Below are 23,978 nucleotides of genomic sequence, written 5' to 3' on the forward strand. Positions count from 1 at the left end.
ACAGACAGAAACAGGCAAGGAAAAGCAGTTTGTGTTTTTAGTTGCTCATAGAAGTATGTGACCAGACCCAATCTGAAGCCTTTCCCTCACCACCCCCCCACAAATCCAAGGAGCCTTTAGCTGTGCCTGTAGCCTGTCCCCTCACCATTCTAAGCAGCTGTTAACACATACATTACCTTTGGGGTTCCATCCGCAGCTGTATAAGCCCCTGCTGGTTCCCATGATTTCCTTCTAGGTCTCCAGAGGAGCCCATCGGACACGCGCCTGGGACGGGCTGTGACTGACAGAAGGGACCTGAGCGGTGCATTTGGCACTCCTGTGGCAGCAGACATCCTTCCCCCTCCCTCTCCCCTCCCTCCCCCCTCCCTCCATCACCTGCATGGGCTCCAGTCTCACATGGGACAAGGAGGGTGGATAGTCGCACTGTGCCGCGGGTGCCCTTGGGCTGGCTGCCCCTTGCTGTCCTTTCTCTAACTACTAGCTGCGCGGGCCTGTCCCACCTGTCGTCCGGCTTCCTGCATTGCTTCGTTTCAGGAGGAGGGTCCCATCTCATCGTAGTCAGAAGTTGGGGGGTGGGAACGGCGTCATGCAGGAGTTGATTGCACAGCCATTCAGCTCCTATATGATGCCTTTCTTCACCCCCTTCAACCGCGTGTGGCCTCCGGACCCTCCTCTGCGCCTTGAGCTTCACCGGGATGGGATGGATGTGTAGTCCAGCTTGCTACTTCCGTGCATGTTTTCTTTCTCCCCGCAGCTCTCCAAGTTCCTAGAGGGGAATGCCTGGGGCTGGGCCATCTCTGAGGTCCTTCCTTGGAGGGGGAAGCTGTATCCCTGGTGGGACATTCCCTGGGGCTGGGCCAAGGGTCACCCCCTGACTCTGTGGCCAAGGGTAGACAGGTCAGAGGTCGATCCTGGGCCTACCCTGGGGCTTCTCCCACTGGGATTCCAGGAGCTGTTCTCTCTTGGATGCCCTCTGAGGGGACCCAGCTCACAGGACAAAGGGGTGGATCCCAGAGAGATGGTGTCTTTGTTTCCAGGACAGGGGGCAGGGCTGGAACAGAGCAGGGCTGAGCCATACCAGTGCTGCCAGAACAGGGTCTCCTTGAGGGGCCTCTGCCTCTATCCAGGATTATTTTTTTATGACCAGGAGGCTGAGGTCCCTTACAGGCGGCCTCTCACTCTCTCCTTGAGCCCTTCTGGAGACGTCTCATCTCACTCCCTGCAGACCGTGGATCCCCTGGGAGCTGTCAGAGTCACCTTGTTCTTCCTCTGTGGCGCCCCTGCCGAGGCTGGGTGCCCATAGACACTTCAACAGCACGATGAACGACTGGCATAGAATCCTGTCTTCTGTACCCCAATAGCTTAGGTCATTGCATGCATAGGTGGTGGTGGGGGGGCATCTCCATCCCCACAGCACTACGGTTATTAACTGCATGTACCAGCTATGGCAGCCAGCCCAGGCACACAGGAGTAACCTGAGTGGGGGGCCTTGAAGCCCTGAAAGGACTTGGGAGCAGGACGGGGAGGACCCGGGCCCCCACCCTCCCCTTTCCTTCATCTCTCCCCGTTCCCTGTGCCCTTCCTCACCTCCCTCCACCGCCCTTCTCCTACCTTGTGCACCTTACCTCTTTTATGGTGTCAGGATTGTCATGCTGGCCCCCTGAACTCACACAGGTGGATGAAGTCCAGATGAGGTTCGCTGTTCAGGTCTCAGATCATGTCCGATGGGCATAGATCATAACAAGTGGTCCCCTGTGCCCAGCAGCAGGGCTAAAGGTGGGTAGGGGCAGCTGGGGTGGTGGTGATAGTTTCTCTGTCACCTTTCCCTTTCTTACTATGGGGCCCAGTCCAGATTACCTAGGTGTGGGGGCATCTTCTTCCTCTGCTCCAGCCTGGTTAGGAGCTGGTAAAACTCTTGGCTCAGGGTCCTGCGTGGGGACCCCTAATGTGACCCATGGCCACCTGTAAAAGGGAGTAGCAGATCCAGTCTTGCTGGTGAATAGCTGGAGTCTAGGTTGTCACCAGCTCTGGAAGTGATATGCCTGGCTGAAGCCTGCAGGGGCATCTTATAAGGGGAGGACGGAGGCAAGGGAGGGGACAAGCAGGGTGGCCAAGGGAGGGCCTTGTGCTCTTCTTTGTTCCTGGATGCTCTCAGAGCTCCCTGGATGGGGACTGAAGCTGGCAAGTGGGGGCACTTCCTCAGTGGGTGGAGTCTGCAGTCAGGGGGCTGGTCTCTGATTTTCACCTTTACTGTGGTGGGAGTGATGTCATCATCACCTAGCAGGAACTTTCACACCAATTTCTTACTTTGCTTTTTTTTCTCTTCCCCAGGAGAAACAAAAAAGGTTTGTGTTGTGCTTTTCAATCTCTATAAGTGGCTCCGCCGATAACCTGATAACCTACTGCTTTAACACCAGTTCTCTTTTTACAGCCTGGGCTGCCTTCTTCTCCTGTAAATGGGGACAAAGCCCCAGCTGGATAGATTGGCAGGTCACTGGGCCTTTATTGGTCTTTCATAGACTGTGTATGTGTGGGCTTATGGGTAAACGTGCCCACCTTTGTGATGAACAGCACTGGCAGCCTCTTGGCAGGCTCCTGGGCCACTGCTAGGTTTTCTGTTTAACTTTTCTACTTCTGCTCCCACTTGTCAGGGAAGGCCTTGGGTCCCCTGGCCGCAGCAGGGACATAAGAGGCATTTGCACGGCCACTGAACCCACAGAGGGCCTCACCAAGCAGGGACAGAATTGTGTTCTAGAGGTCCAGCTTTATGTATGGGGTCCCCAGGAGAATTTAGTAGGCTACAAGAATGGTGTGTTTGTTCTCCCCATGAGGACCCCAGTCCCACCTTGAGGTCATAGACGCTACTTAGGAATTCTAAGCAGCGTGTCACATTGGGCAGGGCGTACTTTAGGAAGCAGAAGCCCTGATGACAGCCTTGCCTTGAAACTGACCTCCCCTCACAGGTTCCCTGCTTAGGGAATAGGAAGGCAGGTCAGTGGGAAGACAGTCACCCTGTCACTTGGAGGCTGGGGCTTCCATAAGCAGTTTATAAGGGAATGCTGGGATCGGCGCAGCCGAGCCTCTGACTTGGACCATACTGTGTCGTTTTGGGGCTGTCATAGATAGACAGATGGACAACAACAGCCTCTGCCTCTGGGGGCTGTTGTGATGTCAGCTGTGCGTGGGGTCACATGTTGGGTTCCGAGACCATAGGTTATGTGGGTAGAAGGTCCCAAGGTGATAGGATAAAGGCCATGAAGGAGGTTCCCTAGGCCTCTCTCTGACCGCAGCCTTCTGCAGTCCTCCCTGTACCCCGATTTTCTGAAGAGATGACACCAGGAAGTACCTGGATGAGATGGAGGGTAGGATTGCACTCTGTGTTGATTACACTCAACACTTTAATTGTGACCCCTTTGAAATCTTCCAGAAGCCCCCCATAGCTCTGTGTGATGGACAGGGAAACTGAAGGTAGGATGTGATGTCTTGTTTACAGGGATCTGGGGTGCGGGACATTGGCAACTTCTTTAAGAGCAGGAGAAACTGCTAAAATGAGGCTAAGCCCCTGACCTTGAACCTGGGATCCTGCCCATGATCTCATGGTGCTGCCGTCAGGGGTACATTCCTTGTTAGAGAGGCTAGACAGTAGCCAGTCGCTCCTTAGGACCCACAAGGGCACAGTGGTACTATGGGCTGGAGAGGGTGTAGAGGTCTTCTGCTCTCAGGGGCATCTCTCAGGCCCCCACCTCAGCTGTCCCTGCTACAGGTGGGATATCACACTGCATTGTCACGCTGGGTATCCGGGGCCATGACACATTCTCAGGACAAAGGAGGGTCTCTTGGAGTTAACTCGAGGTCAGATTTCCAGGCAGGATATATAGGGCAGAGCTAGTATCCCTTGGATGTGAGGGCCCTGTGCATTGTATCTCCATACTGTCCTTCAGGTCACACCGGGAGGGGTCCTTGGTTTTGTACCCCAGCCTGTTTGCAGACTTCCGGTGGAGGGGGTGCTTCTGAGTAGGGTTACAGGCTTTGTGAGTTTCGGCTACTTCCCCCATTTCCCTACTTCCCCAGGAACTCCTTCCTCTCCTCAGACCAATGTACCCCCAGGAAAGCCATTTTTAGAGTGGGGATCTAGGCCTTCTTCATTGGGGGCAACTGTGGGAATGGGTCCAAGGCAGTCCTGCAGACCCTCCATGAGCTGTTTCAGGAAAGAGCCAAGCTCTCCTGCCCAGGCTCCTCCCACCCTTGTACATGCCCACCCTCAACCCTCTGTGCATACTCCGTCCTTTCTGCTCCCATGCTCACTGTCCCCCAAACCTGTCTCCTGCTATCACACCTTCCCTTGAGAACAAACGACAAAGCCAGATAATCTTTATTCTCTTTATTTGTGGGGCAAAAGCAGAAGCGGGATGGAAAGTATAGGAAGGTGCTCCTTCCCATGACAAAGAGCAGTGGTCTGGGCTCCTTGGCACAGCAGGCTGGGTGTCTGGGGCATCACCAGTGTCCTTGGGGGCTCCCTTCTTTATGTGGGGTCTCTGGCCCCTGCACTGTCCAGCTGTCAGTTTTGGGAACGGGAGCCCCACTTGGTGCTACCACCTTTTCTGGTGGTCCCTGAGTCTCAGGGACCTTCAAGGTGGGCAAGTCTATCAGGTAAGTCGCACTGGTACGTCGGATGCCCCACAGAGCAGCTCTGCTCAGGTAAGTTCAGAGTTCAGGGTCAGATGAAGTGTCAAGGGGGCCAAACCAGATAGTGTGGGGTGGGCTTGTTTGCGTGAGGGGTGGGCTGGGAGGCACGGCACCACAGTACCTCGGGAGGCTGGGAGGGGGTGGGGTGGGGCCCAGGGGAGTTGGAGCACCGGTGAGGAGGTAGAAGTCCGTGGAGCACCCGAGGTCAGTGTCCCAGGATGCACAGGTGGCCTCACGCCACTCGGGTGGTGGTGGTGGGGGGGGCTCCCTGGCATCTGCTTGCTTGGCTGCGCCTGCTGTGCCTGTTCTGCATCTGGCCTGGGGTTACAGGGTCATTGTTGCTCATCACTGCTTCCTCCTCTCATTGATCTCACTTCCCGCTGTGGGTCTGAGGCCCGTTCAGTTAGGACAGGGTGGCACACAGTCTTGGACAGTTAGCACAGGGTTGCACACAGTCTTGGCTGGTTCTGGGACGCTGACAGTTGGCTAGTCCTTTAACACAGATGATGTTGCTGGTTGATGAATTGAAGTTGTGGCCCTTCACAAGTGGGTTCCCCTTGGGTCAGGAGTGGTAGGAGGCGTCACTGGATTTGAGCAAAGCTAGCTGAGGCACAAGGGAGAATGGCATCAACTTAGTTGTGTTTTCAGTCAAGTTCATCATCTGATGAGTCTGACAGTGCTTCTAGCCTTGCCTGTTCCCTGGCTGGGGAAAACAGGACCATTCTGGAGGCCATGGTGAGGAATCGTGTGAGGGTCCGGGCCACCTCATCTCTGCTGAGCAGAGTAAGCCTGCCATCGGCACCAAGAATGTAGAGTAGGCGGTTGTTGAGGAAGTCAAGAACCTCTGGGTCCATCAGATTTCGCGGGCGGAAGGTGACAGCTTCTTGGTCTCCAAGCAGGGCTTCTTGGTCACCAAGAAGGGCTTCTTGGTCGCCAAGCAGGTCTTCTTGGTCGCCAAGCAAGGCATCTTCGTCTTCAAGCAGGGCTTCTTGCACGTCGTTGTCCTGCGCGTCCTGCGAGGTGTCTTGCAGGCCGTCATGCAGGCCACACTGTCGGTAACGTTGCAGGTCGTCTTGCAGGGCTTCTCGCAAGACGACATCTTCATCACCAACGACGTGCAGCTCCAAGTATCGTTGCTGGTATGGGTCCGGGAAGATGTCCTCCTCGGGGTTGACTCTGACCCCGAAGAACTCACACAGGGTCAACCAGAACCCTGGGGTAAATCGCAGGCCCCGTGGGGGCTGGGAATGCAGGGCATTCCGATGCCAGCACCTGGGGCTCAGGTACAGTTCAGCCAGCTCTCGAGCTGGGAGGGTGTTGGCCCGCGCTACCCGGGGCATCTGGCTGAGCAACTGAGCGATGGCTGTGGCCATGCCACTACCTGCAATGAGGCTTGAGTCCAGGATGAGCCGGAGTGTGTGTCGGGGCTCAGGCCTGGCCACCTCCAAAGAGGGGGCAGGAAGTGGGGAGAGGGGCTGCCTCACCCTCATCATCACCAGGAGGGATGCCACACCCAGGACACTCTTCCAGTAGAGCAGGCCACGGAAGAAGTGTAGGACAACGGACCGGATCTGGACCCTGCTGAAGTGGGTCATGAGGCTGTTGAGGATCTGTTCTATTGGGATGGCAGAGAGTACCTCCTGTACCACGGCCTGCCGTTTCAACTCTGCCCCTTCCTCGTCTGACTCATCGTCACTGTCCTCGGACTCAGTCTCAGCCTCGGGCTCGGACCCAAAATCAGAGAACGCGTCCCTTTGGCTTGCCCTCAGGGCAAGAAGCAGCAGTGGCCGCATGTACCTGCCCATCGAGAATCTCAGGTTTGGATTTCTACGGGACAGAGCTCGGGGGTCATCATCATCAGGCAGCTCCATCACATCATAATGGAAGTGAGCGAAGAAGTAGAGCCAATGCCCGGGGAGAAGTACGGTGAGCCTGTCATTATTCAGAGAGGCTAGATCCTCTGTGTTGAGAAGGATCATGATGGGCTCCTCGGTGTTCTCCAGGTAGCGACACCACACCATGAAGGAAGCCCGGACTGGAAGGATCCTCATCTCCACTTGAGGGTACTCCACCTCGATTGGGGAGAGATGTCGTGAGTAGAAAGAGCAGATAGCTTTCTTGCCAGTTTCTTCATCAGTTTGGATCAGGGAGGCATGTAGGAATGACCCAGTGACGCCTGTTTCCAAGTAGAATGGATTCTGAGGCTTGGGATGGTACAGAAAGGGCGCCTTTCGGAAAGCGCCCTTCAGGCAGTCTAAGGCTTCCTGATGTTCTTCACCCCAGCAGTAGGGCTCTGAGCTCAGCAGCAGTTTCACCAGGGGCTCTGCCATGATGGCAAAGTGCTCCACGAAGTGGCGGTAGGGATAGAAGAGTTCGATAACGCTTTGCAGGGATTTCCTGTCGCTGGGGGCAGGACACCCCATGATGACGTTCATGATGGTCTTGTTCAGTTTCACCCCTTTGGGGGAGAGGGCGAAACCCATGAATTCTGCCTTATGGCGATGGAACTGGGTTTTGTCCAGGGAGCAGTGGATATTGTTATTCCGAAGGCGGAGCAGGATTTGGCGGACATGATCAGAGTGTTCCTCCTGGCTCATTGAGTAGATCAGGAGCTCTCGGCCATGGGCAATCACAAAGAAGCCTAGGATGTCTTTTAGGATAAAGTGAATCTCAGTATCACAGTCGTCAGCATATGAGTCTATTGTGAAGGGCCGGTAGCATCTAATCTGGGAAGAGGTCAAACCAAATGTTGCTCTCCATGTGTCTTCTGTGTGTGTGAGGCTGTAGTCCACCCTGGGTTCCTTAGCAATGTCTCGCAGCTCCAGTTTTGTGAACCATGTAGCTCCATGTAACTGGTCAAACAGTTCTGGCATCATCTGTATGTAGTCCTGTCTGTCATTCAGCATGTCATATAGTATCCAGAATTGCTCTTGCTGCCTGGCTTTTTCTTGCGTCCTGGCTCTCACAGATTGATAAGGCCTCTTGGAAGAACTCTCATAAAAGACGTCGTTGCGATCACTGTCTCCAGCCTGCTGAAGCTCAGAGGGCTCTGATTCAGAAAGATCATCGGATCCGTCTGAGCTTGGCTGGTCGGAAGTCTCATCATCTGCTTCCTTCACGATAAACACATCGGCCAGGTCTGAATACATTTGCGGCAATCCGGGTAGCATGGTCATGCTAACTTTCTCCAGTGCGATGCATGGTGGGGGTGGGTGGAAGCAATTCTTCAGGCAGTAGGGAGAGTGGAAGGTGCAACGGCCTTTGAGCCAGTCAACTTCAGGTGTATGGGTACGGAGCCACTTGATGCCGAGGACCACAGAGAACTGCGATGAAGGTACGATGTCAAATTCGATGTACTCACAGTGATTCTGCTGGAAACATATCAGGGGTTCGGTGCACAGCGAGATAGGTTCATTGCCGGTCAGGGAGCCATCCACGGTTTGGACTGCCTGTGGATAGGGTCTCTCGTAGAGCTCCACGTAGTGTTCTTGGGCAAACTTCTCGTCCATGTAGTTCCCTTCTGCTCCTGAGTCCACCAGGGCCTGCACTGCGACACTGTGGTAGGGGTTCACCCTCACCATGAGCAGCAGGAAGAGGTGGGCACGATTGATGTTGGGATAAAACGCATTGGGCAGCCAGCTGCTCACATACCACTTCTGGGGGAGAGGTGTGTCCATCCAGATAATGCTTCTTGGGCGGGCCTCGGGGGGCAGCCTGAGTATTGCCCTTCTCTCTGCCAGCTTATCTTCAATTTGCAGGACGAGCACCATCAGGTTCTCCAGGCATGCCGGCTGGGGGATTCGAAACAGATAATGCCTGATGTCTTCATTGAGCCCGTGGCACAGGTGGGCCTGCAGGACTTCATCTGGCCAGCCCAAGGTGGGTATCAGACTCTGGAACTCATTGATGTATTCGGCAACACCGCGGTTCCCCTGCCTGATATTGAACATGGCGTCTTCCGCCACACGCTGCGTCTGCCTGTACTCGAACATTTCTGACATGGCCTCGATGAAGCCTGAGTAGTTGTTCAGTAGAGGACTGTTCTGCTCTACCAGGCCGTTGGCCCATTCTAAGGCTAGGTCAGACAGATGACACATGACAAATTTCACCCGTAGCTGGTCATTGTGGAACATTGATGGGTAGTTCTGTAGGGTCATCTGACAGAGCACAATGAACTCATGGTATTCTCTGCGATCTCCAGAGAAGTGCCTGAGTTTGGGGAGCCGGCCTTCTTCGATGGCTTGCATCAAGATCCTCTCCGCTACTCTCTGTTGGTGTTCAATGTCATGCATTCGGAGGAACACCGAGATGATGGACTCCATTGTGGCCATGACTTCTTCTGGAGAGCCCCCGGGCTGAGCCTCCTCTCCGAGGTTCAGCTCATCTTCTTCATCTTCCAGGTCAGTCTCATCTCCTTGCTCTGTGTGGGTCTCAGATGAGTTGGCGAACACTGAATCTATGCCATCAGATGAGATAGCAATCTCACTGAGTGGATCCTCCTCTTCCTCGTGTGAACTATCACATGACTCCTCCATGTCTTGGAGTAGGTCACTGGGTGGATCCTCTTGTTCCTCACATGGGTCACTGTATGGTTCCTCCATGTCTTCGAGTGTATCAGTGGGCAGCTCCTCTCGTTCCTCAGGTGGGCCACTGGGTGGTTCCTCCATGTTTTCGAGTGTATCAGTGGGCAGCTCCTCTTGTTCCTCACATGGGTCACTGGATGGTTCCTCCACGTTTTCGAGTATATCAGTGGGCAGCTCTTCTCGTTCCTCAAATGGGCCACTGGGTGGTTCCTCCATGTTTTCGAGTATATCAGTGGGCAGCTCCTCTTGTTCCTCACATGGGTCACTGGATGGTTCCTCCACGTTTTCGAGTGTATCAGTGGGCAGCTCTTCTTGTTCCTCAGGTGGGCCACTGGGTGGTTCCTCCACGTTTTCGAGTGTATCAGTGGGCAGCTCTTCTCGTTCCTCAAATGGGCCACTGGGTGGTTCCTCCACGTTTTCGAGTATATCAGTGGGCAGCTCTTCTCGTTCCTCACGTGGGCCACTGGATGGTTCCTCCACGTTTTCGAGTGTATCAGTGGGCAGCTCTTCTCGTTCCTCAAATGGGCCACTGGATGGTTCCTCCACGTTTTCGAGTGTATCAGTGGGCAGCTCATCTCGTTCCTCACGTGGGCCACTGGATGGTTCCTCCACGTTTTCGAGTGTATCAGTGGGCAGCTCTTCTCGTTCCTCAAATGGGCCACTGGATGACTCCTCCAATTCTTGGAGTAGATCAGTGGGCAGCTCATCTCGTTCCTCACGTGGGCCACTGGTTTCCTCCATGTCTTGGAGAAGATCAGTGGGCAGCTTCTCTCGTTCCTCATACCGGCCACTGAATGGCTCCTCCAAGTTTTGGTATAGATCAATGGGCAGCTCTTGCATTTCCTGGGTCGAGCCACTGGGTGGCTCTTTTCCTTCCTGGGCTGGGCCGCTGTCTGAGCCCGCCTCTGCCTGCGCCTGTGCCCCGCTGCTGCCCGGTGCCTCCTCAACGGTGTTGGATGAGCCCTCGGAGGACTCCATTTGTTTTGATGATGGATTATTAAGCTCCATCATCGTCTCAAATGAGTCTTCAGAGGGTTCTATCATGTCGTCGGTTGGAAAGGACTCTGCTCTGAAGACAGGTAAGGTTGTAATGTGTGTGGTCAGAGACCGCGACCGTGGAGATCAGAACCTAGGGGCAGAAGGGATAAAAAGCAAGAGGAAAAGCAGCAATTTAGAGTCTCAAGACGTCAGGGTCAGATTCTCAAGGACAAACCAGACGCCCAAGTAATTAGAATCAGAGAGAAACCAGAGAAATAATCCCTGCATTCAATATAGTCTCCTCCTCTGGTCACTTGGGGCACCTCAAGGGGAGAGGCTCAACTCCTGACCTGCCTCCCAGGCGGAGTCTGACTGCCCCGCCTGCCTACTTCCTCCACTGGAATGAGAAATTCACAGTCCATAAATTTTGTGGAGCAACTGGCCCAGAGCGTCCTCTGTGGCAAGCAGGCACCTGGCAGGGCACACTTCTGGCCCATTTTGCCCTGGCATCCATGCCTGGTCAGTTTCCCTTCCCGTCTCTAGTCACCCGAAAGTCATAAGGTCACATCTCAATGCCACTCGAAGCCACTACTGGCAGGCTTGGTGGTCTGGAGCCAGCCCAGCACGCTCAGTTGGAGGCGGGATTCCACAGTGAGATGCTTGCTGTCTCCCAAACTCTGGGGAAAGAGGAGAAATCGGGCACTTGGCCACTGCCCTGCCAGCTGGGTCAGCAGCCAAAAATAGCTCTTATTTCCTCCTCCAGGCTCCAAGTCGAAATAAGTGGGAGAGAGCATGACTTTTGGATTTAATTTTCTCCCCATAAACGTTTATAAAATGCCTACTGTGTGCTGAAAGCTTGCACTTTTGTTGCTTTATCCTTGGTCATATTTTGGGGGGTGGGATGGAGTAGATTTCATTTCTCAATTTGATCTCTATCCAAAGCCACGATCTCTCCAGTGTTGAGACGGAGGTTTCCAAACACCCTTCCCAGCTTTTCAAAAATCTACCCTCCAGAATTGCCCTGGTCTGCAGGGCTCCTGGAGCTTCAAACATCTGGCCTCAATTCTGCTCATGCAAACATTTCTGCCTGCCTCTTGGATCCTATCTTTCCAAGTTTCCCCTCTGCTCAGGCAGGGGTGGGCTTCTCATTTTTGAAAGCACCCCCTTCTCTCTGTCACCGTTGATTTCCTCCAGTACGGGGGTGTATCTAGCAGAGTTACAAAGCCGGGGGAGAGGAGGGCCCGAGACCTTTGAAATCTGATTGTCCTGGAATTTTTGAAAATCTGGCCATGGGAGGATTTAGTGCACGGAAATTGAATTTAAAGGAATGTATTGGTTTACAAAACAAATTAGGCTATTGAATATCCCAGCCGTACGACTATTGTCTTTATAAATTCAACACCTTCTGTTACTTCTCAATTTTCTTTTAGGGTTACCAGGCTGACCTATCAGAACACACACACACACACACACGCACGCACGCACGCACGCACGCACGCACGCACGCATGCACACACACACACACATACACGCGCGCGCGCACGCGCACACACACACACACACACACTCAAATAAACAACAACAACAATAAAAACCAAAAACCAAAACCAAAACCAAAAACCCCAAAATAAAATAAACAAAAATCTCCATGCTGTCCTTTATGTAAAACTACCATTGGCTCAAATCCATACCTTCCTGCAGGATAAAACATTTGGATCTGCAGTTTCTCAGAATTAGACATACCCTTGTTAGCATGACACTTAAATTTGATCATGCAATTCCTCTGATTAAAGCCTCTCACTGTTTATTTACTGTCTGCAATATTAAATCCAAACCTTTTGTATAAACACATCTGACATGTAAACTTAACCAAAAACCATTCTCTGGCTAAAATTGAAAGGCCATAGAGTAATGCACAAGTTGGACTTGTCATTCCTGGAGGTAGAGATCACAGTTTCTAAACCTGGTGTACAAATTAGGTAAAACAGCCATCTCAGAAGCATGCACAGCATATTGCATAAATCAACTCATTTCCTCTTCATAAAAGTCCTCTACGGCATGCACTATTATTGAAATATCAAATTTAACTAATTCATCTACAGGTTCATCTGTCCGACATAAAAATCTCAGCAGGTCTCCCACTTAACCTCATGGTTTACAATTTAAATTTGCAGCAGTCTGATTAACAAATTAGAATATTCACCTTCTTAATAAAAAGTTTACACATAGAGATTAACAAATTTGATTACGTAAATGATTGACTCTTTCTGCTTTCCTTCAACCAGGCTTCAACCAAAAATCTCACTTTCTAAATATCTTAATAAGCCTGGATATCAGAATTTAAACTTTTAACAGAATAAACAATATTTATCTCATGGTTTCCTATTTAACATACACATTTCTTCTCTATACTATGAAGTTCCAATTGCTTAGCAAAAATTAATTTTTTAACCATGTGGTTTAATTGGTAGCTAATCAATACAAAATTCACAGTTTAATAGCTCACCCCAGAAACACTTGACTGCCTTCACACCAAAGATCTTACATGATAACAAAAGCTCATACTTCTTGTAACATGCATGCACTCACTTGTGTAACTTCTGCTTACAGCCTCACAAAGTCTCTGCCTTACCTATGAGATCAAGCCTGAAAGTGATCATAAAGTCATACATTTCTCAGCAGACCGAGCCTATTCAACACACAAAGTTCATGATGTCATTCTCCTAAAATCTCATCATGGAGGGAGTCCAAATTCCTCAGCCTGGCATGACAGTGTACTCCTTGCATTCCTCAAAACCGTGTCCAAACCTGACATGCTATGTAAATGTCATCTAACTTCTCAGCCCATGATGTAAGTTACCCAGCTTCTCAGCACAGAAGCCTCCCTGGATGCCCTTGTGCTGAGGGGCAGTGGACATTCACCCTTGCATTGAACTGCTCATCAAATCTACACACCTTAGCATACAGCATGCTTTAAATCATGAAATTCTTTGGGAGACAAAACTCTCGACCATTTCACTCCTTAAAACCCTTTCTTGGATAAACTCCACACATCCCCCTCCCCACACAAAAGGATTAAAAATGATATCTCACCCCTCACTCAGGATACAACAGTGCCTTCGATGTGGACATGAGTCACATCTCTAACCATGTTGTAATATCCACTTTCCTCTCTGCTGAATTCATAAACTGTAAGGAGTCACTCCCAGATTTAAAATGTTGCAAAGTTTTTTTGTAGCATAAGTCCCCAAATTCTTAACAGACAGTGCAGTATCTTATCGTGTCACTTACCTCCAGGCTGGACAAAACAAAACAAAAAACAACCAACAAATCTTCCCCATCACACTTTTAAGCCGTTTATTGGCTTAAATCCCAACTTATTAGAGTGATATTATAATCTGGTGTGCCATCCCTTAGAATAAAATTCACACGTCTTAGCACAGTTCATTAAATCTGAGTTTGTAACTCCACCTAAAAACCCCTGCAATGTCTCTTAATTGTGCACGACATAAAAAGTCCAGATTCTTGGCATACAGCGAGAATTTGATTTCATAATCGTGCTATGTTGTATCTATCAAACAGAAAAAAACTCACCATGTCACCCCATTAGAATTGGATAAATCAAATTTTTAAGCATGTGCAAAAACTTCATCACGTCAGAGTCTCTAAATAAATTCCAAATTTCTCTGCACAGTCCCCATCTCGGTCATGTAACTCCTCTAATTAAAACCTTTCCTCAGTGTCAACATTAATCATATCTTCTTGGCATGCCCTGAGAGTCAAACTTTGGCATTCCCTCAACACAGAGTCAGAATGTTTGGGCATGATCCTTAAATGTGTGCCTGTTAACTTTCCTATTTACGATTTCTCAGTGTTTCTTGTTGCTTGTAATAATAAAGTCCAAAGCTGTTAGCCATAAAATATGTTTTATCATGCTTTCTACAAGCTTATCTCCCACAAGCAAACAATCTCACCATTAAGTTTTTTAAAGCCTTTTGGCAGAAGCCCAAAGCCCTTAGTGTGATAGAAAATTTTGATACCATCACCCCTCAAAATAAAGTGCAGATTTCTACCTCAGAAACCCAATAATCAATTACTAAAACTCCCACTTAAGATCTTTTCACACGTTTCCAGCAATGCTAAAAAGTTCCACTGTCTTTGAGTGACACTCTCATTTAATCATGGCATTCTTAGCTTCCAACCTTAAAATTTCATGTCCACGGCATAAAATCCAAGTGCCCCAGTGCTGAATGGAGCCTGGAGCGAGTATATCTCTTGTTGAAAACATATAGATTGCTCTGTACTCTTGGGAATCTAGAGCTTAAATTGTTTTGCATGAAATAAAAACTTTTAACCATCTATGGCTTCCCTCCTCGTTTCTCCTTAGGCATTTCTCTAGAAAGACTGAGTCTCGTGTCCCCCATCCTAAACTCATTTCGACTTTGTTGTTTCCCAGAGTTTTGTATTTTTTAAAAATCTTCAGTCCATTAGTTTACCCAGCAGTCTGTTCCCATTCTTTTCTGCCCTAGGCATCCTGTTTGGACCCCACAGTACTGGAGACGGGTACCACCGTGCAGCCCCACAGCAGCCAGGGGGTGAACACTGCACCCTGAACAATAAGTCTCTGCTGGAGGTGAGTGAGAGCTCCTTGTAGCAAGAGGAAGGACCATCTACACCAGGTGGCCCAGCTCAGGGATCTGCCTCTCTGGGTAGACTTGGGGCTTGACGAATGCCCTCCTTATTCTCTGATGTCTTTGGACAATAACCTAGGCTTCCTCTGGCTCTTGCTCTATCCCAGCCCACCCTGCATGCCTCTAGGCTATGTAGAAGGAACATTCTTTGTCCTTCAGATTCATCTCAACGTCTGTTCTCAAACCTTTCATTTTGAAATTCCTATTAAAATCTAGATCTAGCACTTAGGGTTGGAGCTTCCCTTTGGGTCTTTGTTGTGACCCTCTACCCCACAACACTCAAGACAGACACCCCAGTCTCACCACTGTTAGTGTCCCGAGACTCGGTCAGGTCAGCTCCTTGCTTGCCTCTGAGCAAGTGGCCCATGGGGTCAGGCCTGCCACGGAGCATCTATGAAGGGTTGAGTGAGGGGGGGGGGCGGGGGGGGGCAAATCCCTCAGCGAATACCTTTCCCTGTACAGTAAAGGAAATCTGATTTTAAAAATAGAGCTTGGAAGAGGAGATGAGAAGATATTTGGGAGCAGAGTTGAGGCTTGAGCATGGGCTGGGGGGCAGGGGTGGAGGAATTAGGGGAAAGGTGAGGACAGGGGAGGAGGGTGGGAGCCCCCCGCAGGAGTTTAGGAGGCGGGTGAAGTCAAGCAGTGGAGAGGAGGGCAGCCATGGCTCTCAGAGGCCTGTCCTATTATAACTGGTGGGAAGAGCACCAAGTGGAGACCCCTGTTACTTTGGATTTGTATGAGACACTCAGAAGCTCTTAAGTGTGAGGGACACAACCATTAAGTCTTAAAGGATAACTTCCCTTAGAATTACTATCTTTCTGTCTTTCTTTCTGGTGCCATGGGTGGGAATGGACATGTAAGGATGGACATGTAAGGACAGTGAAGAATACAAATTACGTTATTCATTTATTTTATTAGACCTGTTACAGTCAAGATGTGTCCTTGGCAGGCAGAACCTTAGGATCCTTGCTGGCTTCTCTGGTGGAAAAGATTATATCGGCCCCTCTTCTTATTCAGGTTTCTGGGAGGGAGTAGGACTTCCCAAAACCCTCAGCAGGACTGCCCAAAGCCCCACAAGGAGCGTGGGTGAGATGTCATGGTCTCAGCGGCCTTAGAATCTGCAGTGAGCAGGCTGGGCCCAGCCCATATCTAGTCACTACTATCCATTTCACCCTGACTTGGACATCTGCGATAGGGAGACCTTTCACCTTTCTGCTTGGTAAAACAAGCAAACTCCCCCCCCCGGCCCCCACCCCTGTGGTTTGGATAGGAATCCTTGATCAGCAGGCCTTCATCTCCATGATGGAGCAACTAAGTTTTTTGAAGGGGGAATCCCATGACTCTGGGTAGAGAGTGATTCAAAGTAGATGGAGGACTCTTTCAATCTTGGGTTTCCTACCAGGCTTGGAAGCCTGTAGCAGAGGACCCTCAGCCTGTTGCTTGCCTATCCATCCAGAGGAAGAGTGGTGCCCTTGACCCAGCCGCATTGTGTCCTGGCCCATGCCTGTTTAACTGGCAGCTGGGGGGCAGCTGGATCACTCTCCCAGAATAACCATGGAGGGGGAGAATATGCCACTCTGGGAGGGGCTGCGGGGTTGTGCAGGAGCACACCCTTCCTCTAGGGGCTGCTCCAATTGCAGAGCCAATCAGCGGCTCCTCTGCCTAAACTTTCCTTTCAAGGCGCGTGGGCAGAGATGAAACCTGGATTGGGATGGATTCTGCGCAACTGACAGCCCTGCTGGGCCTTGACTTTCCATGTGAAACTTCTTTTCCTGGCCCTCAGTTTCCCCTTGGCTTTCTAACTTTCTTATGGGGTTTCTGAGTGATGCCTGGTGGCTACCCAGGCTGTGGAGGCAAAGGTAGGCCCTGAGTGAGTAGATGGAGATCAAGGAATCCTACCCTTCCTCAGTTCTAATAGCTGCATCTAGAAATTACGGTCCTAGCTTTGTTTAAATAGAATTCTCTCAATCTACACAATGATTGAAAGCACAGACTGGCTTCTTTTGGCAACTGCCTTGACTTTACAGCTCCTGTCTGGCTCTGGCAAGCTCCATTACCATGCCTGGTGCTACGAAGGCTACATGGATACATCTTGAGGGCTGCAGTTGTGGGCGTGGGAGTATGGTGAATCTTGGGAGGTGGTGACTTCGAGGCAGGAAGACTTCATCCTAAGGGTTCTGAGAGGTAGGGCTAGGGCCAGGGAGAGAGGGTGGTCAGCCCTACAACCCGCTCTTTGGCCATTTAGAAAGGGAAGGAGGTGTTCCCTTTGTAAACTGTGAAAAACTGTGCATGAGTTCTTGTTACTAGGGTTTATCTGATTATTGCTTTTAGAACACCCACTCTAATTGCAGGGGTCAAGATTTAGACCAGCATTGTACATAAGGTGCCAACTTTAATTTTCCAATTAGCCTCATGGCAGGAACAAGCTCTGCACTGAAAAGAATACACTAGATTAAAAAGGTAGACTTTCTGTCCAGGACCCTTGATTATCAGTGGCAAGAATGCAGACCCAATCCATTGACAACCACTCTTACCAGGGCAAAGAGTGGTTGATAACCATTCTACAAGGGACAGGGTATGGCCATGCAGAAGACTTAGGGTGGTCCAGCCACACCTGGAACCCCCATGCCTCAGACAGGGCTAACTACAATTTTCCAATCATAGTGAAATCTGCCCAGTACTAAGCTCTATCTTAGTTTTAATGCCATCATTGGAGGGGTGGCATACCACTTTGCGGAATTAAACTGACTTTTAGAGGGCTTGGTGCTGACTTCCAGTGTCCGGGAAGGCAGAGGCAGAGACAGGGGCAGGGCTCTGAGCCAGGTTTCTCCCCCTCCCCTGGTAGATGGCACAGGCAGAAACAGGTGCCCAAAGAGGGATCATGCAGTTGCCATTTGGGGATGTGGAGGGCCTCGTGGCCAAAGACTGCCTTCATTCCAGGCTGTTGATGCAGTCAGTCTCGTGGTCTGACAGGCAGCTAGAAACAGAAGTGGGGGCCTTAGTGTCTGCCTCCATCTCCCCAAAAGGCTTGTGCTGTCATTCCCAATTCATTTTGTCCTATTTGGTGTCAGCAGAGGGACAGGATGGGATAAGACAGCTGGCTGAGTCTCTAATTATAGCTTCTCAAGTATTTGAACAGAGGTATTGAGTACCCCAGAACACGTCCAAACTAACCCCTTAACCTTTAGTCCCTAGCATGGCCTTACCCTATCCATTGACCAGGTGCCCCCTTCTCCACTGGGCAGAGGCCAGCATGGGCACCCTACCCCTGCTTACCTTGGCCGCAAGTGTCCAAGTGGATCTCCTGTGGTCCTGCTGGACTCAACCCTCTCTTCTTTCCGGAAGCTGTTGGATGAATGTGTTTTCTTAGTTATGAAGGTAACATCCAGTGGCAACTCCCCAGTCCCTTTGCCTAGTCCCCAGAACAGGATTCCTGCCTTGAGACATCTTTTCTGTCCTATGTATTTCCCGTTTGTCAGACATGTCTGGTGAGTGTTCACACACTTGAATTCTTTCACTCCTTAGGATAATTTACATAGGCATTGCTTTAGCAAATTTCCACTTTGGAAAAGAAGAATATGAGGCTTGGGGTCTTATTGCTTGCTAATTTGTGTGGGTCCAATGGCCCTATTGAAGGCCAGGCAAAGCCTAATTCATGGCATGCCTCAGCCAGAGCCCCAGCTTTCACATGCCCATGCTGGTACTTGTGTGCCAAGCTTTTTGCCTTGAGATGGGCTCCTGAACTTGGTGAGCCATCTCTTCACAGAGGACCCCTATTCAGTTCTCCAGCAAATAGATAAAGATTTGATGTGAGTTTGGCACCCAATTTCCTCTCCCGATGACCTTTTCTGCCAGGGACAACTGTTGGAATATTTCCAGGATGGTCCCCTCTTCCTTATGCTGAATCCAGTCCACAGTGAACCCTTTAATCATGGTGGTGATCAGCAGTACTCATCTGCTTCAGGCACACAGTAGGTCTACTGGTGGTAATTAGGCTTGTGTCAAAGGCCCAGGGAGGCAGGGGACTCCTGACTCTCATATTTAGTGATTTCTCCTCTTCTAGGTAGCCTAGAGACAAGATGGCTGCTTTCTCCCAGGAAGGGAGCAGATGCCTGGCCAGGATCAGAAAAAAAGGTCTGTGAAAGGGTCTCTCTTCCTTCTAACATGTTAATTTAGAGAATTTGCAAATTTGTGGATTTTCCAGAATGGAACTAACTGAAGCCCTTCATTTTGCAGCTGGGGCTCCCTGCCCCCTTAAGGGGCAGGGAGCCAGTGATTCCTGGGGGAGCCCTGGTCCCTCTCAGGGTGGCCTGTCCTGTGTGACCTCGGGGAGCCAGCAGCCCAGACTCAGTGCCCTGCCAGGTATGTACGCACCTCTTCCTTTTGCTTTCTGTTCTGTTTTGGGGGAAAGGGGCTTCTAGAGGAGTGGAAGTCACACAGCCCTAACAAGCTGGTGTCCCTGTCTCTCTCTGTGTGTAACCAAGGGAGGCTTTACTACCCATCACCTGATGTGAGGATGACCACTATGACTCCCTGATGGGGGACAGAGGCTCATATAGGGTCAGAGAGGACAATCTGCCCTCCGCGGAAGGTGGGTGATCTTGGAACCCTGCCTGTAGCTAGTTCCCCCTTCTGTAATATCGGGGCAGCTATGCCCAAGTCTTGATAGCTGAAATAGAACAAAATAGAAAATGGCTGACTGGTGAGGAGCCCCTGTGGCATGCACAGGTGACTGTTAGGAGGGTCCTTCCTCCTGTGGACCCATCGGAAAGCCCCCCATCTCAGCATTTTGGAGCTAAGAGGAAAACGGATGAGAGGCTCAAACAGGAAGGCAGCATTAGGCTCCCTCGGGGTGTTCCCTGGGTTTCCACAGGCTTCTTCTGTGTCCACGTGGAAGTAACCCTGGGCTGCAGGCCAAGTGTAGGGAGTTTCATCTGGATTCTGTTTTTTATTTGTCATAAAAATATTTTGCATTTGTGAGATGCAAAATGAAACAGGCAGACCCTTGCCTGTTAGCTTTAAGGTATTCCCAGGTACTGCACCCACTCCACAAAGCCTATGGATGAAACAGCAGAACCTCAAGTGTGACAGAGATGATTAAGGGCTGGCCATGAAGGCAGAAGGCTAGTTAACTTGCCTCAGATTTTTTTTTTCCTGCCTAAAATCATGGTGGGAAATGGGTTTGCATTTCCTCAGAGGAGGCTGTTATCTAGTAAATGAAAATGTGGCTTTGCAAAGACAAAGGTGGACGAGGTTTCAGACTGCTGAGTTTAGAAAGGGTTAATTTTCTTGGTCGTTGTTCTGGGGGTCTCTGAGCCTCAGGCATTTCTCTGAAGATGTGGGTGTAATCATATTATCTTTGTCACAGACTCAACCCTAAGCGTGTTCTGAGAATCTGACAGCCTGTGACAGCTGCAGGGACCTCACTAGCTGGGTCTGAAGCTTAGCCTGCAAGCAGGACTCGGGGTACCTTGGAAAGAAAGGGACTTCTGAGGAGGAGTTCAGGGTACCATGCACTACCTGTGGGTTAGCAATGGCAATGCAGGACCGTGCGGGTTAGACGCCGGAGGTACACGGTCATAGTACGTGCTGCTTGAGAGTCAAACTGTCCAGGCACGCAGCAAAGCCCCGGCTCTTTGCCAGCAAGCAGGCTCCACTGTTGACACACTCGGGCTGCTGTGTCTGCATTTCTCCAGAGGCCCATGTCCCCTCTGCCAACATCTATCTCAAGTCACATTCCCTTGGACTTCTCATTCCATACAGCTAATCCCCTAGAACACGGGCCAGCGCATTAGCTTTCTGGGCCTCTTAAGGGCCGAAAAGGAAAATGTTCCCCCATGGGTACATTGCAAACACTGAGGGCGGGAGACCACGGTGGTGAAATCATCGCCTGAGGCTCACACCTGCCGGCTACATGTCACTGACAAAGCTGCACAGGCAGTGCTAGGCCTTCAGTCTTGGAGGACATAAAATAAAAATTTAAAAAAAGAAAAAAGAAAAAAAGGAAGATAAACCTTGAGTCCCTGTGTGTACAGAACGGGCTTTGCACACCTATAACTGACTTGTAATTTGTCAGCTAAAATGCTTGTTGGATTTGTTTTTTGTTTGTGAAAGCCAAAAAGAAAGAAAAAAACTCTAAACAAACAAATAAAAAAAATAACCTACAGAAAAACTACCACACAAAATATTTATTGTAGTTATACAGGAAACGTACTGCTAATTAATATGGTGGTGGTAGCACTTAGCCTCTCCCTCAATCCCCTCCTCAAATTAGGGGCTGTGGTCCTTCTGGGCTCCTGCATTTTCCTGTCCATTTGCATATGTCTAATAAGCACACCACCTGAGTATATGACTTTGTTTCTTTTGTATGGGGGCTATTTCAGAGCTAGTGTTTTTCCTTGTGCATTTTGTAGCAGCTTGTTTTTCTTCTCCCCAGAATGTGCTTGGCAATAATAAAGATCCATAGCCTTCCTTATGACACCCAGCACCTCACATTCCCAAACGGTGTACACACTGGAGTTGATTTAACCATCTCACTGCCACCCTGAAATCTGGGGTCCTTTATCTTGGCAGGTGTAAGTAATTATTGAGTTATTTGGAATTGGGGAGTGAGCTCACGAGTATTTATGACATTAATTCAAATGAATGTATGAATGCATACATTATCAGAATAAAAGGCGATATGCCTTCATCCAATGATAGGACAGTGTCTATGAACAAAGGATCATGATTAATCTGGTTCTTTATGAAATCCAGAGGTCCATTAAAAGACAATAGGTCTATCTGTTTTCCTCTTTTTAAGAGCTGTTTAATATTCTGGCATATGTATGCCACGCTGTGTCTTTATTATTGAAAATCCCAGCTGTACTTTTCTCATTGAGAGAATGTACAGATAGGAGCCTGGTCAAAACCCTACTCATCAGGGCAGGTCATGGGTTCCTGGTTGCTCATTATAATATTTAAAAAATAAAATCACAAATACATAAAAAAGGTGGTATCTACACGGATCAGCGAGAAGGGCATGCCACACACACACATTTTAATTAATGTGATTCAGCTCCACCGATGGTCGATTAAAAAGACCTAAGCTGTTTTTATTTTATGCCATTGCTGATAGCACCACAGAGAACATTCTGGTAGCTAAGCTTTTGAACACATCCCTGACTGTGTTTACCCCAGCTCCTTAATGGGAGGAAATGGGGGGGATAGCTGAGTAAATGGTTTGCACAGATTTATTTTCATTGAACGATCTTTCTGAAATACCATTTTGACCTTGTTACCATCTCACCTTCCAATCCAGTCCTCTAGCTGACTTCCCACAGCTTCCGGGATGTCATCCAAGGGGAAAGGAAAAAGAAAAGGAAAAAAGCCTGATACTTAAGTCTGTTGAGCCTCTGGCTCAACCTCATGCTCTATCACCCTATGTCCTCACTGGACAGACTGTGCTTAGGGTTATGAACAACCTTGACATACCACCCCCAATATTAAATAGTAATATTTATAATAGTAATAGTAATAGTAAACCCCTAGTAAGATATGTGCCCCACCTATGTCCAAAATTCCTCAGACCGTGGTCAGTGGAACTGTGGTGCCTTGCCCATAAGATTTTTTTCCCTTCCCCTGTAATTAACTGAGGGGATCAGATGTTAATCACCTGTTCTTTTGTCCCCTCCAGAAACCCTGTCTGTGTTTCCAGAGACTGACTTCTGAGACCCTCCCTGGTCAGAGGGCTGTGTCACACGCTGTGTGGTGCTGGTGAGTCTGCATATCGCCGCAATACTGAACACGTATTGTTTCACATATGTGCGTGCGCATGTACACACACACACACACACACACACACACACACACACACACACACACCATACTCATGGGTTGAGAACCCTGCGATACATTTCACAGCCTAACTACAGCTTGGTAATACATCTGTCTTATAGTTTGCTCCTTGCCCTTTTGTCCCAGGATATAGGAGGAGGATAGAGCAGATGATAGCTGGAGCAATAGCTCTGGGGGTAGAACATACAGGGCTGAGAGTGGACATGTCTGTCTTTGCATCAACCTTGCCTCTAGAGACAAAGGACTTGGTCTGTGTGTGTAGGGTGAAGATGGGTTAGTGCCCCTTCTTTCCTGACATGGGAGTAGGCTCAGGAATTAATTGCAAGTAACCATCCCTAGCTCTAATCCAAGCACAGAGCAGACTCAAGCTGTGTGTCCTTAGCTAGCTTGCAAGCGTCTCTGTGCTTTGGTTCTTTCCTTTCTTTTTTACATCCACAATCTCTCTCACACAGGCCCATTGAGATGTCAGTGAGAAAATAATTCAAATAAATCATCTAGTGCAGTAACACATGCAGGATATCCAGTAAAACCCCGAGCTTTCCCAGCCCAGCCCAGCCCAGCCCAGCCCAGCCCAGCCAGATCCCCCTACCCCTCCCCCAGCATCCCCCACCCGGCTGTGCCTTCCCTCTGGAGGCTAGCCGCGCTGCCTTTTCAGAGAACAAGACTAACAAAAGCAAACAAAAAGCCCCTAGAATGCATAAAGCCTCCTGCTTCCCCTGCCCAAGCTCCTGTGCCCTTGCAGATCCTCCCAAGGGACCCCTGTGCCCTTCTTCAACACCTGGGGCCAGCCCAGCTGCCCTACTGCTTTAATTGGGGTCTCCTGTAGTTTGCTGGACAGTAGAGCTTATTTTCATATAAACAAATATAAGAAGTCAGATTGCTCACAGGCAGCACTTAGAGTCTTCTATTTTACTGCCTTTGGCAAGGATGACTCCTGACTAACAGTGGTGGGGGGCTCCAGATGACCCCCACAAAGCTTAGCTTCCGGATGTCACAAAGAAGCCCAGCCCCTCTCTCACTGAGCCTTCTGTGTGCTGGCCGTTTGGGGAAGTGCGACTTGCCTGTCACCCCTTTCACAGAAGGGACCCTCCTCCTTGGTTGCCTGCACAAAGGCGCCTCTCTCTTCAATGTTTGGTTTCTTCACTGGCCAGGCAGACGTCTCCTCTGTGTGTGGCTCTGCTTTCCGCAGAAACCCATTTCTCAA

The 23,978-nt window shown here is 49.9% G+C and overlaps 1 protein-coding gene, 1 long non-coding RNA gene and 1 other non-coding gene across 53 annotated transcripts in view; 2 read left to right on the plus strand and 1 right to left on the minus strand.

Moving 5' to 3' along the window:
• The window catches only part of LOC114684504, a 137,813-nt gene that overhangs the window by 6,434 nt on the left and 107,401 nt on the right, over positions 1-23,978 (plus strand). For 44 of the 50 annotated variants that reach the window (XR_005092812.1, XR_005092841.1, XR_005092828.1 and 41 more), the window contains exons 2-5: positions 236-8,565; positions 8,888-9,086; positions 14,777-14,880; positions 16,966-22,693. This is a non-coding gene — a long non-coding RNA (uncharacterized LOC114684504). The remainder of the gene's footprint in view (positions 1-235; positions 8,566-8,887; positions 9,087-14,776; positions 14,881-16,965; positions 22,694-23,978) is intronic. The other 6 variants (XR_005092808.1, XR_005092816.1, XR_005092807.1 and 3 more) reach the window with 6 other exon arrangements.
• On the minus strand, positions 4,367-18,284 carry Rtl1 (retrotransposon Gag like 1). 2 transcript variants are annotated; one of them, XM_037210845.1, is made up of 2 exons: positions 18,215-18,284; positions 4,367-10,398 (listed from the first exon to the last, which is right to left on the minus strand). In XM_037210845.1, the coding sequence occupies exon 2, from the start codon at positions 10,311-10,313 to the stop codon at positions 5,331-5,333; it is 4,983 nt and encodes a 1,660-aa protein (XP_037066740.1). In that variant the 5' UTR covers positions 10,314-10,398; positions 18,215-18,284; the 3' UTR covers positions 4,367-5,330. The 2 variants fall into 2 exon arrangements, with proteins under 2 accessions (XP_037066740.1, XP_037066739.1); XM_037210844.1 differs by lacking the exon at positions 18,215-18,284 and adding an exon at positions 15,242-15,314.
• LOC114683774 lies at positions 21,627-21,703 on the plus strand. The gene has a single exon (XR_003733202.1). It is a non-coding gene; the product is annotated as a small nucleolar RNA SNORD112 (small nucleolar RNA).

This window comes from Peromyscus leucopus, chromosome 14 (genome assembly GCF_004664715.2).
Source record: "Peromyscus leucopus breed LL Stock chromosome 14, UCI_PerLeu_2.1, whole genome shotgun sequence".
Classification (NCBI taxonomy): Eukaryota; Metazoa; Chordata; class Mammalia; order Rodentia; family Cricetidae; genus Peromyscus; species Peromyscus leucopus.

Coding starts and splice junctions, on each gene's coding strand:
- Rtl1 (XM_037210845.1), bottom strand. CDS start 10,313: ATGATAGAACCCTCTGAAGACTCATTTGAGACGATGATGGAGCTTAAT.